The sequence below is a fragment of the Chrysochloris asiatica genome, unplaced genomic scaffold (genome assembly GCF_000296735.1).
Source record: "Chrysochloris asiatica unplaced genomic scaffold, ChrAsi1.0 scaffold00198, whole genome shotgun sequence".
In the NCBI taxonomy this organism is placed as follows: Eukaryota; Metazoa; Chordata; class Mammalia; order Afrosoricida; family Chrysochloridae; genus Chrysochloris; species Chrysochloris asiatica.
The window spans coordinates 2,387,834-2,402,521 of NW_006408716.1; the positions used below are offsets into that span (position 1 = coordinate 2,387,834).

Here is a 14,688-nt window from a genome sequence, read left to right on the forward strand (position 1 = left end):
CCCAAGAGAGGTGACCCAGTGGAATGCAGAAAATATTGAACAATATCATTAGCATCACATGCAAGTAAAATTTTGCTGAGTTAAAAAATGGTTGCAAAAGTACATCAACAGAGTTGTCAAAAATTCAACCTGGATTCAGAAGAGTACATGGAACTGTGTATATCACTGTTGATGTCAGATGAATTTTAGCTGAGAGAATATCAGAAAGATTTTACTTTTGCTTTGTCGATTATGCATAGGCTTTTTTTTTTTTTTTTCCTTTTTAAGCTTTTGTTGTGAATCATGTGATAGTTTACAAGGGAGAACACTGATCTAACACTTGGTATTTCGTTTCATTGCAATGATTGCAGTCCCTTCAATGCATTATCATTCAACAGTATTTGCTTCTATTCCCTCTGATTTTTATTTTACTTTTTTGATTTACACAAAAACACTCAGGAATATATAATCATTTAAGCAATCCAAGGGCACACTCTGCAAGCTCGGTGGGGATTCTACCTTTCCCCACACACTCTGAAACGAAATTCCTTCTGGAATAGTCACCCTACCTGCCCCCCCTCAATTTTAGGAAGCCAATAACTAAGTTGCCCATCCCTACCACCCCTGTATACCGAGGGGATAGGCTTGATCCTTGATGTGAAGAGTCCTTCCCTCTCAGTTGATATTTTGTTCATCCATAAGTATAGGTCACCTTCATCAAACTAGCAATTTACACTTTTTAGTCCTTTTTTTTTTTTGCTTGCTCTTCTATCTCAGCAATATTGAGAGATTTGTCTTCCAGTTTGCTGGTTCTGGCTTCCATCCCTTCAATTCTACGCCTTTGCCCTTTTCAGTGTATTGTCCACTTCTGATATTTTATTATGAATCATTTGGACCTCTTTTTGCAGGTTTTGAATTGTTTCCAATGCTATTTCTGTCTTATTTGGTTGTTCCTGTAACACTTTCCTGACTTCTTCCTTGTTTTTCTTTACCTGTCTGTGGAACACTTGGATGCACCTCATTATCATTCTCCTCAATTCCTTCTCAGGCAGTTCCATGCCTGCTCTCCTTCCAATGGGAGGTCTAGGTCTACCTCCAGTTCATTTGTTTCCTCTACTCTAATTTTGTTTTTGGACATGTGCTGATATCTTCAGTTGTTTCTTGGGAATTTTCAATAATTAGATGTATTTTCAATAATTAGATGAATGTATGTTGATGTATTATTAAGTTTTCTGATGTATTATAAGGAGCTCTGGTAGCGTAGTGGTTACGAATCGGGCTGTGAACCTTAAGGTCAGTGGTTCGAAACTACCAGCCGCTCCGCGGGAGAAAGATGAGGCTTTCTACTCCCGTAAGGATTTACACCCTTGGAAACCCTGTACAGGGTCGCTATGGGTCGGCTCCGACTCGAAGGCACTTAACAACAACAACAACAATTAAGCTTTCCAGGTAGACGTGATCAGAAAATGGGTTTCCCTTTTCCCTTCTCTTATCATTCAACTCAGAGTAACTGTAGCAAGTTTTGGCTATCTGTCTGGTGTATAGCAGTTGGTATTGGCTCTTGCCCAGATGGTGGGATTTTATAGGGTGTGATTGTAGCTTGGCTATATGACCGTAGTTGCTATCTCTTCTTGGTTAACATAAGGAGAGAAAGAACCGCCCCTAAGTAAAAGAGGTACCAAAAAAACAAAACAACAGAAAAAAACAAACAGATTGGAAACTAAAGTCTATAATTGCCACACACACACACACATACACACATACACACACACACATACACGAAGCAAAATATGAGTAAGACTTTGATGCCCCTCTCTTGGCTTCTTGCCTTCAAGGCTGCCTGAGAAATTTCAAGATGTTACCATTGCTCCTTATGATGTAATTCAATATTTAATTTTCAACCTCTTCCCTTTTTTGTCTGTCTCTCTCCTCCTCCTCAACCCTGTTCAGGTGTGTATCCTAGAGAGGAACAGTCCAGGGCCAGCTTGAGCCATTCTGGGAGACTGTTCTGTTTCGTTTCTGTTGACTCCTCCCCCTTTTTTGAGTCTGTGTGCAGTGGTCTTTGCTGAGCAGATCTGTGTGCATGTAACCACCCTCCAGGGGTGGGGGGAGTGTCCCACCCCCTCTAGTCACCAGAGGAAATGCGCAATGAGTCAAATGAACAGAAAAAAAATGCGCAATGAGTCAATGAACAGAAAAAAAATGTTAACACCAGTATCTCCTGTGATCAGCCAGACCCCTGGATGGGAGCACGCCCCTGCTCTTGTATCAGAGCTGTCACACCCAAGATGGCCGCTCTGGGACCCACCAGCAGCCGCAGATCAGAAAACACCACCTTTCTTGCTTCTGCTACAAATCCCTCTAACAGTAAGCCTTTGGACCTTCTAAATATTCCTTTATATTTAGTTCAGAGTTCTGGCACCATCCCCTGAACCTGCTTATTCTGTGAGGTCTGCACAGAACTTCACCCTTATCCACCCTCAAGTTCCGCCTCTATGCAGATAGCATTGTGAAGAATGGGTGTGTCCGAGCACTTAATTGTACTAATGGCCAAGAGACAGTCATTCAAACAGAACAAGAGGATACTGAATGGTTTCAGATCAGGAAAGGTGTGCACCAGGGTTGTATCCTTTCACCGTACTTACTCAGTCTCTATGCTGAGCAGATAATCTGAGAAGCTGGATTATTTGAAGAAGAACTTGGCATCAGGATTAGAGAAAGACTCATTATCAGTCTGCAGTGTCAGGTGATATAACTTTGCTTGCTGGAAGTGAAAAAAAAAAAGACTGCAGCCTTCAGCGTGGTTTACACCACCTCAATGTAAAGAAAACAGAAGTCCTCACAACTGAACCAATAAATAACGTGATAAATGGAGGAAAAAATTGAAGTTGTTGAGGACTTTATCTTGCTTAGATCCGCAATCAACACTCATAGAAGCAGCAGTCAAAAAATCAAAGGACAGATTACATTAAGCAAATGACCTCTTTAAAATGTTAAAAAACAAAGATACCAATTGAGGACTCAGGTGCATGTAACCCAAGCCTTGGTTTTTCAATTACTTCATACACAATGTGAAAGTTGAACAGTGAATATGGAAGGCTATAGAAGCATTGATGCATTTGAATTGTGGTGTTGGAATAAAATATGGAAGTACCATAAACTGCCAGAAGAACCAACAAATCTGTGTTGGGAGAAGTGCTGACATTCCTTAGAAGCCAGAATGACGAGACTTTGTCTCTTATACTGAATACATCTTATCAGGAATGACCAGTTGCTAGATTATGCTGGGTAAAGTGGAGGGTCATGGAAAAAGAGGAAGACTCTCCTTCAGGATGGATTGACACAGTGACAGTAACAGTGGACTCCAGTGCAAACCTAACTGTGAGAGAGTGGCTCAGTTTCTTTCCGTTGTGTGTAGCGTGGGGTCAGAATTGACTCCAAGGCACCTAACAACAATAACAACAGTGATTTGTGGGTCACCCACACCAGTGATTCTAGGGTAGTAGAGAGAAATGCACAGTATTCTGATGGGATGCTAATCTTACTCATGTAGGCAGTTCCCTAACAAATGGGCTGAGGCACAATGCTATGTCCTGGATGGTTACTGATATGACAGTTTAATGACTTCTGCAGGCTTTGGGGTGGTCATGTGATACACCTTAAACTTCTTTTGTTTTTATTTTGCCTTATTATGAAAGATTTGGGTGCACTAAACCTGCAACCATTTCATTATTTACCAGTGCAAAAGTTCATGGTTAATTGTAGTATTATGCTTTATCTGTAACTCAGAAGTGTTAGAAGGACAGGTGATTGAGAAACACTGATCCACTTCCTCTCAGATTTTCATCATCATTATCTTTTTCCCCTGATCTAACCTTTCACTACTCTGTTTTCCTTGTTATTAAGTGCCGTCGAGTGAGTTCTAACCCATAGAACCCTGTATAGGGTATCCGAGGAGAGGCTGGTGGGTGTGAAGACCTTGTGATTGGCAGTCCAGTGTTGATCCTACAGCACCACTCCAGAAGTCCCTTTTCTCCTTAGACCTCTCGTTTCTACTCACGTGTTCTACTGTGCCGCCTGGAATTCTCTCACATTCTGGGAAATTAACACCATTGGCTTCTTGTGCTGCATTAATTTTTATATAGGACATGAATTAGTTATTGATTTTCATTTTTTTCGTATCTAGTTCCCACATAATTTATTGGAAAGCACCATTCGTCCCCATTCATTGTCTTGTCGCCTATGTTGCAAATCATTGGCCATAAAGGAAATGGTTTGTTTCTTGACTGTAAATTCTATCCCATTGATCTATATGTTTATCTTTAATTAATTGCCACTGATTCTTTTTTTCAACACATGCCCTGAGGTAAAGCTGTTTGTTCTGTGTGAACTGTGAGTCACATCAAATAAAGAAGAGCCCTGAGAATGAGCTCTGTCTAGGGAGCTATCAAACAGGGCAAATGGTAAGAGTTCTTTGGGGATGGGTAGAGCATTCCTAATCTACCCCGCCCACCCATTCATTGCCAGATTTCACAGCTCTTGTATGTGACAGTCCTAGTTTTCTAGGGTACCTTAGAGCTGGGAAGTGTAGGGTTGGGAATATAATAAGTGAAGACACCATAAAGCTTCCCATTCTCATCAAGCTCCAACTGTCTTTGTGGAATAATGCTCCTTGGAACACACTGCAGGCTTTTAGTTACTTTCCAGATTTTTAAGAAGTTGTTGTTGACAATTTGTATAGAGGGGGAAGGGAATTTTGGAGGTCTTTGCCATTCTAGAATTGATTTCTACTGTCATACCTTTAAAAAACAGATAACCATGAACAGAAACGTAGTTTTATATTTTATATATAATTTTTCAATGGTGATAAAAAGAAACAGAGGAATAGCTTTGTGAAATACAATTTGTGGTTTATGTTAGGAAAGAAACGAAGAAACAACATTCATTTTCTGATCCACTCATATACACATTCATGCCTGCGCTTGCCTTTATAACCTTTTAAGATCAGTATAAAATCACTCAGTAAAAATGAAGTGGAAAAGAATATAAATATTCATAAATATATGTATGTAACCATGTAATTTGGGCAGATTCCTTGGAACTATAACAAATTGATTATATTTCAGTGTCTTTGTTAGACCTATGAATAGAATAGGAATCTGGGTTAATGCACTGGATTGCAAGTTCAGTTTGAATTATAAGGTAGGCAGTTCAAGTTCATCAAACGTTCCTCGGAAACCCTATTTAGGATCACAGTTGAGTTGGAACCAATTGCACAACACTTCCAACAACAATGATGGAATAAGAGACGTTGATAAAGTATGTTGATTCAATTTAAAAAAATATGTTGTTGTTGTTTAGTGCCATTGAGTTGGAGTCATAGCAGCCTGGTATACGGTTTCCAAGGAGTAGCTGATGAGTTTGAACCATCAACCTTGTAGTTCAGACTGACCTTGTGGTTGAGTGCTTATCCAGCGCCATACCAGGACACCTAAATAAATATAGGAATAAACGAGTTTTATCTGTTCCAGAGTCCCCTTAGTAGTTTCCTTTTTTTATATATATTAAAAAAAAAAAACAACTTTTAATTTTGAATTCAGTGAATGTAAATAGACAAGAACATCAGCTTTATTTCAACCAATCCTATGTTTTGTTTCATCTCAATGATTACGTTCTCCTCCCTGTAACAACAGTTACCCTGCTTCCGCCCTGTTACTTCCCTTTACATCTTATTTTTCACAAAGGAACAAAGCAAAAATATTTGATGTACACATACAAAACAAAAAATATATATTCATTTAAATGTTCAAAGGGCACATTTTGCAAGCCAGTTTCCTGCTCACAGGCAGGCACATAGACTTTCTCAGTCCATGGGCCTAGAGTTGTCAGCTGCTCTGTCTCTGTGTGCCATCCCCTCTGCCACCGTCTCAGCTGTGGCCACTTTTCTGAGTAGAATCTCACGCTCCACTTAGGCTCTTCGTCCTTGGTGGTTCTGGGGTCCTCTGTTCCTGAAATGAGAGATTAACTACTCCCCCCTTTTAGTTACTCACTATCTACAATTTGTGACGGTCGTGATTGATCCTGCCAACAGTTATTCGCCATTGAGTCATAAAATCCCATGACCATCATCCCCCACCCCCTTTCACCAGATCCATCTGGAAAAGAGGAAAACTATTCAGTGAGGGTTCGACCTTAAACCCTCCTTACTCTGAAACTAAGCACACTCATGAAAGCTTGTAAGCCTACCGCTTTCTGCTTTATAGCACCCCCCCCCCCCCCCGTTTTTGTCATCCACTGTCGATAAGTTGCCTGTCCTACCAACCCAGCGCACTGAGGAGACAAGCTTGATCCGTCATATGAAGAACCCTTCCATTTCGGTTGGAAATTTGAGGAAACGCATCCATAAGCAAAGGTCCAGTTCATAAAATTGTAGCAAGTTATGCTTGCTCACAATATCAGACTTCTCTGTCTTAATCTAATTGAGGTCAAATGGGTACTATCTGCAATTTGGAAGTTCATGATGCACACCTCCCTCCACTTCAGACCAGCGGCCGCTTCACTCTCAGCTCTAGCCCCCAGTGACCATCAGTGTCCATGGGGCTTGGGATATCCCTAAACTTGAGACCAGCCACAGCCTTTCCTCTCCTCTTTCTCATCTCAAGGTCACTGGGTGTCAATGGAACATGGCCAAACTCAGTCCATGTCGTCATTGCTGCATTTTCCCCACTTCTACTCACAAGTAGGAGTCCTGGTGTGGCGCTGTGGGTTAATGTGCTAGACTGCAAAGCCGTTTGAATTGTAAGGTTGGCAGTTCAAGCTCACCAGGTGCTCCTCGGAAACCTATACAGGGTTGCTATGGGTTGGAACTGACTGGACAGCACTTAACAACAACAAACTCACAAGTAGATTAGGGTGGTCAGTAGCAAGTATACAAGATTGCTTGTGGGTTTCCCTGGAATTTCAGTCTTAGAAAGGGTTTTCCATGATGGGCTGACTTTTCTTGTCTTATGGCAAACAGCTTGGTTGATATTTTGACAGCCATAAAAAGCTGGCTTTTTTTTTTTTTTACAGCTAGTTTTTCTTTCAGTAAGTATCTTCTGTTGTTCTAGCCATTCTGGGCTGGTCTGCATGTCTTTTCATGTGGGAATGTACCGCATCAGAAATTTCTGGGTGAGGTTCAGCATTCTGCCTGAGGTCCCATACTCCGTAAAGGCTTACCAAGAAGCCTGTTTTCCTGGTAAATGCTAATTCAGTCTGTTACAGGCTACAGATGGCTTTACGGACTTTCTGTAATTATAATTCCTAATAGTCATTTCGATGACACTTAAATGTATAATTTTCAATAATAGGTAGGAGAAACTAACATCCCCAAGACAGTCAAACCCCTAAGCATTTTTCCCCTCCTTTACCCATTGAGATTATGTCTTGATCCCTGTATCACTTACCTCTATCCCTTTTAGCCCATGCATACCTCACTGAGTCTTCCCCTGTCTTCATTATGGTCATCTGCCATCCTCCATCTTCTTGTGTATTGTTCTCCCAGTTACCTGAGCTATCATGTGTCTGCCTCCTGTCCTGTGAATTACTCTCCTCTCCCTCTAACCCCTTGTAGCTCTAAAACAATTTTTCTTTCAGTATAGAAATATTTTCTTAATCTTTTACATTGTCTCATACAGTGTCCTTTTGTAATTGACTCATTTCACTCATTATTATGTCTTCAAGGCTTGTCAGTGTTTTGCAGTGTTTTGCAGGTTCATCATTATTCTTCATAGTTGCATGGTATTCCATTGTGTTTGTGTCCAAAGTGTGTTTATCCATTCTTGTTTGACCTTTAGTAGTTTCCTGTGGCTTGTTTAGTTTAAATTTCATTGACTGCACTTAAAGAACTGTGTTATGTAATAATACCTGTGATAGTGCGCATTTCTTTCTCTTGCTTTTGTAGCTTCTGAATCCAGTTAGCTTTCTTTCTTATCTGTTAGTTCCGCTCTTCATTTCTACTAGGAAGCTTGGCCTGTGATCCCTACGTTGTCCCTTAGCTAACCTTTCTGACTTTCTACTATGCCCTTGTCACGGCCTTTCATTGCTTTCCTCCCCTGAAAAATTAACAATTGTTATAATATGTACTCGGTGAAAGGTTAGGCCTGTTAACCTGGTGTGGCTTATAGGATAAGCAGTGGTCTGGTAACTTCAAACTCAAGAGTCATTTCTCAGAAACCCTATACAGGACTGCTGTGAGTCACAACCAACTGGATGACACTTAGCAACAACTAGCTTAATTAGGCTATTGTAGCCAGCAATTCTGTTTCATGTTTCTTTTCTTTTCTTTTTATTCTATTCTGTTCAGCTGTAGATGTTTCCTTTCACTGCCTCTTACAGCCATTCCTTGTTTATTGTACTTCTGGTTGGTGCGGCTGTGAAGGCTTGTGACAACTCTGCCCTCAGGGAAGTCTGTGGACACCATGTTTCCAACAGCTTATGCCCACTTTATGTCTCGGAGTCACATTTTAGCAATTCTCAACAATATTTCAAAGTTTATCATAATTCTGTTGCATATTTAATAGACTGCTTGTTGTTGTTAAATGCCATCGGGTTGATTCCGACCAAGAGTGACCCTGTGTGGGCCTTACAAGGAGCAGCGGGCTGAGCTTGAACCGCCGACCTGGTGGTTCAAACCGACTTTGCAGTCCAGCGCATTAGCCCACGGCGCTACACCAGGACTCCAATATTGTACAGATATAACTTTAATATGCACTGGGAGACAACAACAACAAAAATAGTATGACTCATAGTATCGCTGTGTTCTCTGTGTTGCTGTAGTCTGGAAGCTGTATTGCTGACATTTTTTTTTTTTTAATTAAAAAAATCATTTATTAATTTTTTACTGAGAATATTCACTACGAAAACCTCGGTCAATTCCACTTTCTACTTGTGCATTTCAGTGACCTTGCTGACTGACATTCTTTGAGTGGTACAGCCTCTCACCGTCCTTTTCTGAGTTGGTTCTTTCCATTCGCCCCTCCCTTAAGGTTTGGTTTTAGCTGCTGCTGTCTTTTGGATTCCGTTTACACAGAAATCATAAGAGCATAATGCTCAAGGTAGATGCTTTTTACTATTTACGCAAAACTATTTTGTTTTAAGAAGATACATAGGGATATTTTAGTTTAAAGTTTTAAGATTACCTCAGGTAATAGTGTCAGTGGTACGTCCAGCCTCCGTGGCTTCAGAAAATCTAGATTCTATAAGAATTTGAAATTGTAATTCTGTGTTTACCCCATTTTGAACAGCATGGTTTTGGTTTTTTTTTATTTTTATTGCCTTTCAGTAATTGTAGCTGTTTGCCATCTAGGTCTTGTGTCATGGCAAAAGAGGCATGGAGTTGTTTGTCCAGGCAGTTAGCTACTCATTCCAGTCATAGCTTCCTCCTACGTCGGATTCTTTGCCTCTGTTCTTCCACGTAAATAGAAACCAGTTTTGTGTCTTGGTTGCCACTTTGTCATCTTTTAAGACCCTGAGCACTGTGTAATGAATTAGGAGCTACAACAGAAGCACCTTTATTAGGCCAATTAAGTAGGAGGTCTTAAGCCATCTCAGTAACTACTCCTTTATTTTTTCCTTGGTTGTAAATATAGCTGTCACACAACTTTTACCAATTCAACATTTTACTTATGTGCAATTTATTGACAGCATTTATAGTAATTGACTCTGCAACCCCTGCCCTTAATTAATGCCATTTTTGATCACTTTTGTCTTTCATTTATTTAGCTAACTAAGTACATTTTAATTGGAATGCTAGTTAGTACTATATTTAAAATGACTTCCAGATTGTAATTCTAAAGCATTTCTTTACCTCATGTCACAACTTCAGAATTTTAAAATCTTGGAGCTGGAAGCCTAAAACAAAATGAATTCATAGTAAAAACCCAGGCTCTTCACAGGTTATTCTAACATTCAATCGAAAACAAAGTAAGAGAAGCAAACATAAAAATGCCTTTCTCAGGTACAAAGAAGAACAAAAACTAGTTCATCTCCTCATGAAGCTTAAAATTTTGCAAAGACTGTGGGGAAAAAACCCCACAAAGATGCTGACAAAGTTCTATGCTGTTTGTTGTAAGTGTTGTCTAATCGCTTCTGACTCATAGTGACCCTGTAAAGGGTTTCTGAGGAGGGCTGGTGAGTTTGAACTGCTGACCTAGCAGTTCAAAGCCACCTTGTGCTCCAGCACCTATTTTACACGCCACTCAAAGACTCCACAAATACTAAGATGGGGCACGGTACAGCAGTGCATTAGGACAGCTATTAAAGTACCCAGGGCTGCCCAGGGAAGTGGCAACGTATTTGAGATAATGGAGAGTTTTCCAGCTCAAGTGTGGCATAGAGGCCAGGATAGGTGGTCAGAGAGATAGTGAAGAGATTGATGGTAGCATGCTTTGGGAATTTCCCATAATCAGCTATAGATTAAGAAATGAGTCTGAGGAAAGCAGTATGTTAAAGGCGAAGTTGAAGATTAAATTGCAATCGCACTACTTTTAGCCTTTTAGACTATATTTAAGTGTTTGCCTTTTTGTCTCTAGAAAACATACATTGTACCTGTGTATTTCATTTTCTTTTTATAGAAAATCAGTCTCTCTACTCAAACCCAAACCTTATATTTTATCCCTCCTCCCAAGTCCTTTAAAAAACCAGGAACAGTTCCCAAAGTATATTAATTTTTTTCCTCTAAAAATATAGCTCTTGACATTTCTACTGTTGATTTGTCAATTGATTCTAGTTTGTATTGTTTCAGTATCTTTATATAGTTATATATTTTTGTCACTCCATGAATAGATTGTATATCATTAACAGTTGTAGATTGGGTAAACTCATATTAATTAATTGATTAATACTTGAAACTTGATAATTTTGAGTATGTAAGAACACAGTAGAATTACATGTCTTTAAATTAGGAATTTCCCTGTGAATTGGCAGTCTAAAAATCTTTTTTGGGGGTTAAAAGGAAGCCAGACCTCACATTATACATGAAAATTATACTTCTGTTTCAAAGACAAAGAAACTGATGAAAACCAAATTAATATTGACTTAAGAATTTAGAAATTTGTAACTATTTTTTAAAAGTAGAAAACTTAGTAGAAATCATGGTTTCTCTAGAATTTGACCAGTGTTTTTCAACTTTAATGCATGGTGAATTTAACTTTCAACCTTATATATTAGCATGGCCATGGTGTTGGAGAGAATAAGTTTTTACTGCTTCACTTTAAGTATTGACATTTCACCTATATTTAAAATGTTTGTCTTAATATAAGAAACAAATGGAATCTCATACACTATGAATATAGTGATTTTCAAATTTGCTGTAGTTGACTTTTGCTTAAAAGATTGTTTGTAGTCACCATGAAATATGTTACCTAGACTTTTTTCTCGTATTCTACATGTCTGGCGTGGCACTGCAGGATAAACACTTGGCCATAAAATCTGTTTGAACTGCAAGGTCGACAGTTCAAACCCGCCAACAACTCTTTGGAAACCCTGTACATGGTTACTATGCAACAACAGTAACACTTATTGGATGAATCTGAAGAGAACTGTAAAATTTTTAGAGTAGATTTCAGAAAAGAAAAACAAAAAAGCAGTTTAGGGTTAGGAAATGTGTGGTCTATATAAAACTTCCATAAAATTTTGTTTAACTTTTTTATTGGCAAAGATGATTTATTAGTAATGTGAGAACAACGAAAAATAGTAGTAGAGGCATCTAAACTTTCTGCTGGATGATTTAAGAAACAGAGTGCCTGGGGTGTTTTCAAGCTGAAATTCAAAGTGGTTAACATAAATGAGGAGGCTCAGGGGTAGGAAGCCCAAGAGAACAGATGAAATCAAAACCCAAGAGCAGACAGTTGGTGGAGAAAAGGAAGAGCGGGCACACTTTCCCAGGTAACATTTTTTCATTAATTCCTAAACTTCATTTAATTAGCCTGTTAAAAATATAAAAATTGAGGGAGGAGTGCCAAGGTTGATTTTAGTAATGACAACTAGAGTTGATTGGACGTTTTCAGTGCAAGCAAATTCCGTGATTGAGGTAAATGCAAGTTACAGGCTTTGTGACTACTATAAAGGACTTGCAATAATTATTGAAATGATATCATAATTTTAATTTCTTGCTAAAATTATATAACACCTCCCCCTCCTTTTTTCCCCTTACTTTTCCAGAGGCTCTCCTTATAGAGAATCCCCTTTGGGTCATTTTGAAAGCTATGGCGGGACGCCCTTTTTCCAGGCTCAGAAGATGTTTGTAGATGTACCAGAAAATACTGTGATACTGGACGAAATGACCCTCCGGCACATGGTCCAGGATTGCACTGCCGTAAAAACTCAGTTACTGAAACTGAAACGTCTGTTGCATCAGGTACGTAGATGCTGAGTATTTCCAGCTCTGATAGTTGGAGTTGCAAATGGGTTGACTTTACCTTTACAAAAACAACAACAAAGTTGCCTGGTTTCCTAGTGTCTCTTCAGATTTCCCGGAGTCCTTGGGTGGCTCAAGTGTTTAAGCACTTGACTACTGATAGGTTGGCTCTTTGAACTCACCCAGAGGTCCTTTGGAAGGCTTGCTTGGCAATCTGCAATGAAAGGCTACAGCCATGGAAATGCCATGGTGCGGTTGGTTCCACTCTCTGACATGTGAGATTGTCATGAGTTAGAATCGATTTGCTGGTCACTGATTTTTGTTTTATTTAAATCTCTGTAAAAATAATGTATGTACAGGCATTTAACAACAGTAACAGTTACATATATTAGCAATTTTCATGGGAGAAAAAAGTCACAGCACATTCCCCCAGCGTTTATACCTGTGTAATATTTGGTAAAAGAGCTCTTGGTCGCGTAGTGGCTCAAGACTACCAGTGGTTCTGTGGGAGAAAGGTGAGGCTTTCTGCTCCCGTAAAGAAACCCTATACTGGGTCGCTATGAGTCGGAATCAACTCCACGGCACAGTACCACCACCACCAGAAGTGGTAAGCTAATCATTCTGCTTCTGTTTACTCAGTTTTATAGCATGTATGTTACAAGGTTGTTGAAAATTAGGGATACTACGGGTAAATCATATAATCTAATACCTGAAAATTCAGTAAGTGGTAAATAAGAAAACTTAGCAGTGTTTACTTGCATATGGTTGTTAGAATTTACATTTGCTAGTCACGTACTTGAATTTATAGTTGGAATATTCAGGTTTAATCTCCTTCAGTCCTTGCAAGATTTCACTTCAGAAAATAAAAGACTCCTAGCACTAATGTGACTTGCATCAAATCCCTGAGAGTAAGTGGTTCAAGCTGGCTGCTGACTTCAGTAGTTCTTTTTTTGCTCAAGCATTTAGCGTAAAGAGATAAAATCAGTGCAAAACAAAAGATCAAGGAATCGAATACTAATTCTAATTAATTCTTGGATACCTTCTGCTTGTTTTAACATCTGTGTTTGTATTTTTAGACTAGTCACATTTAGCTTAAAATGGTTGAGAAAAAATAATCTGGATTGTCTCTGTTGCTTATTTTACTTTCTGGTCACCTTTCTTAGGGTAATATTTATTAACTTCTTAGAAGTCTTAGTGGCCTTCAAAACAAAACCCATGGTAGCTGCTCAGTAAATGCCTCTTGAAGTGAATGAAATACAGTGCCTGTATTAGTTATAAAGATTACTGTAAACATTCTGTTAAAAGTCATGCAAATTGTCTTATGCTACTTGGTTACAGATTGTGTGGACTGTCCTATCTATTCTTGTGGATATACTTTTTGAAAGAAATTAGTTTTGAATTGGAACTTTTCAGTACTAAGCTAGGAGCAAGAAAAGGGAGGATCCTTTTGGGAATCTGCGTTTCTTAGACTCCCTTCCTTGAAGTAGAGCGCAATTCTGTAATTGAAATGTTCAAAAGAGATTATAATGTAGTTTTAATGTAGCTAGGAGATAGGCTTCGGTCTATAGTATTTCTGTGCTGACTGTTTCAGGGAAAAGATGTTCTTCTTAGGATTTTAGAGTCAAAGAAAAGGGGGAAAAGGGGGGAGGGAAATAACCAACATATGTTCAGTATGTACTCTGAGCAGTCGCTGCGCTGGCTCTCCCATGTCCCTTCCATGGTGTCTGCGGTTACTACCGCAAGCATTCTGGATATCAACTGTTGAATTGAGGCCACCTCTAAAACTGAAAGAAGCAAGATAATTCAGGAGAAAGTGGGGGAACTGGTAGCCAATGCTTAATACTATAAAGAAAGGAAAATGTTTATGTTGTGAATCTCCTAATGTCTCCTTTCTGTCATTATGACCTCTTGAATCTTACATAATACACACTGATCAAATTGATTTTTACTTTATGTTATACAGTGAAAACCAAATTAGGAGAAAAGAATTTCAGAATCTTTATAGGAAAAATTTAAAGGTCCTCAAAATTTTAATCAAAAAGTTTAATAAGTCTAAGAGTTTTATGTAACTATCCCTTTTTATTTTCCCTTAAATAATATTCAATTTTTAAAAATTGATACATAAAACACATAGTTTAAAAGCAAGATTTACATAGTACCAAAAGGCTTAATGGCAGTATGTCTACCCACATCCCTGCCTCAGTTAACCTGTTCTACGCTCTCGAGCAGGTTACTGTCCAGAGGTTCTCTAGGGTTATCATACTGGGACCTTTTCGTGCTACATTTATAGACTGGATCCACTATTTCTGGAT

General features: G+C 39.0%; 1 protein-coding gene across 3 annotated transcripts in view; it reads left to right on the top strand.

Annotated features, from left to right (window-relative positions):
• Positions 1 to 14,688, top strand: part of CCSER2 (coiled-coil serine-rich protein 2) — a 148,719-nt gene that overhangs the window by 52,863 nt on the left and 81,168 nt on the right. For all 3 annotated transcript variants that reach the window (XM_006872453.1, XM_006872454.1, XM_006872455.1), the window contains one exon: positions 12,181 to 12,376. In XM_006872453.1, coding sequence (XP_006872515.1) covers positions 12,181 to 12,376 — 196 coding nt within the window. The remainder of the gene's footprint in view (positions 1 to 12,180; positions 12,377 to 14,688) is intronic.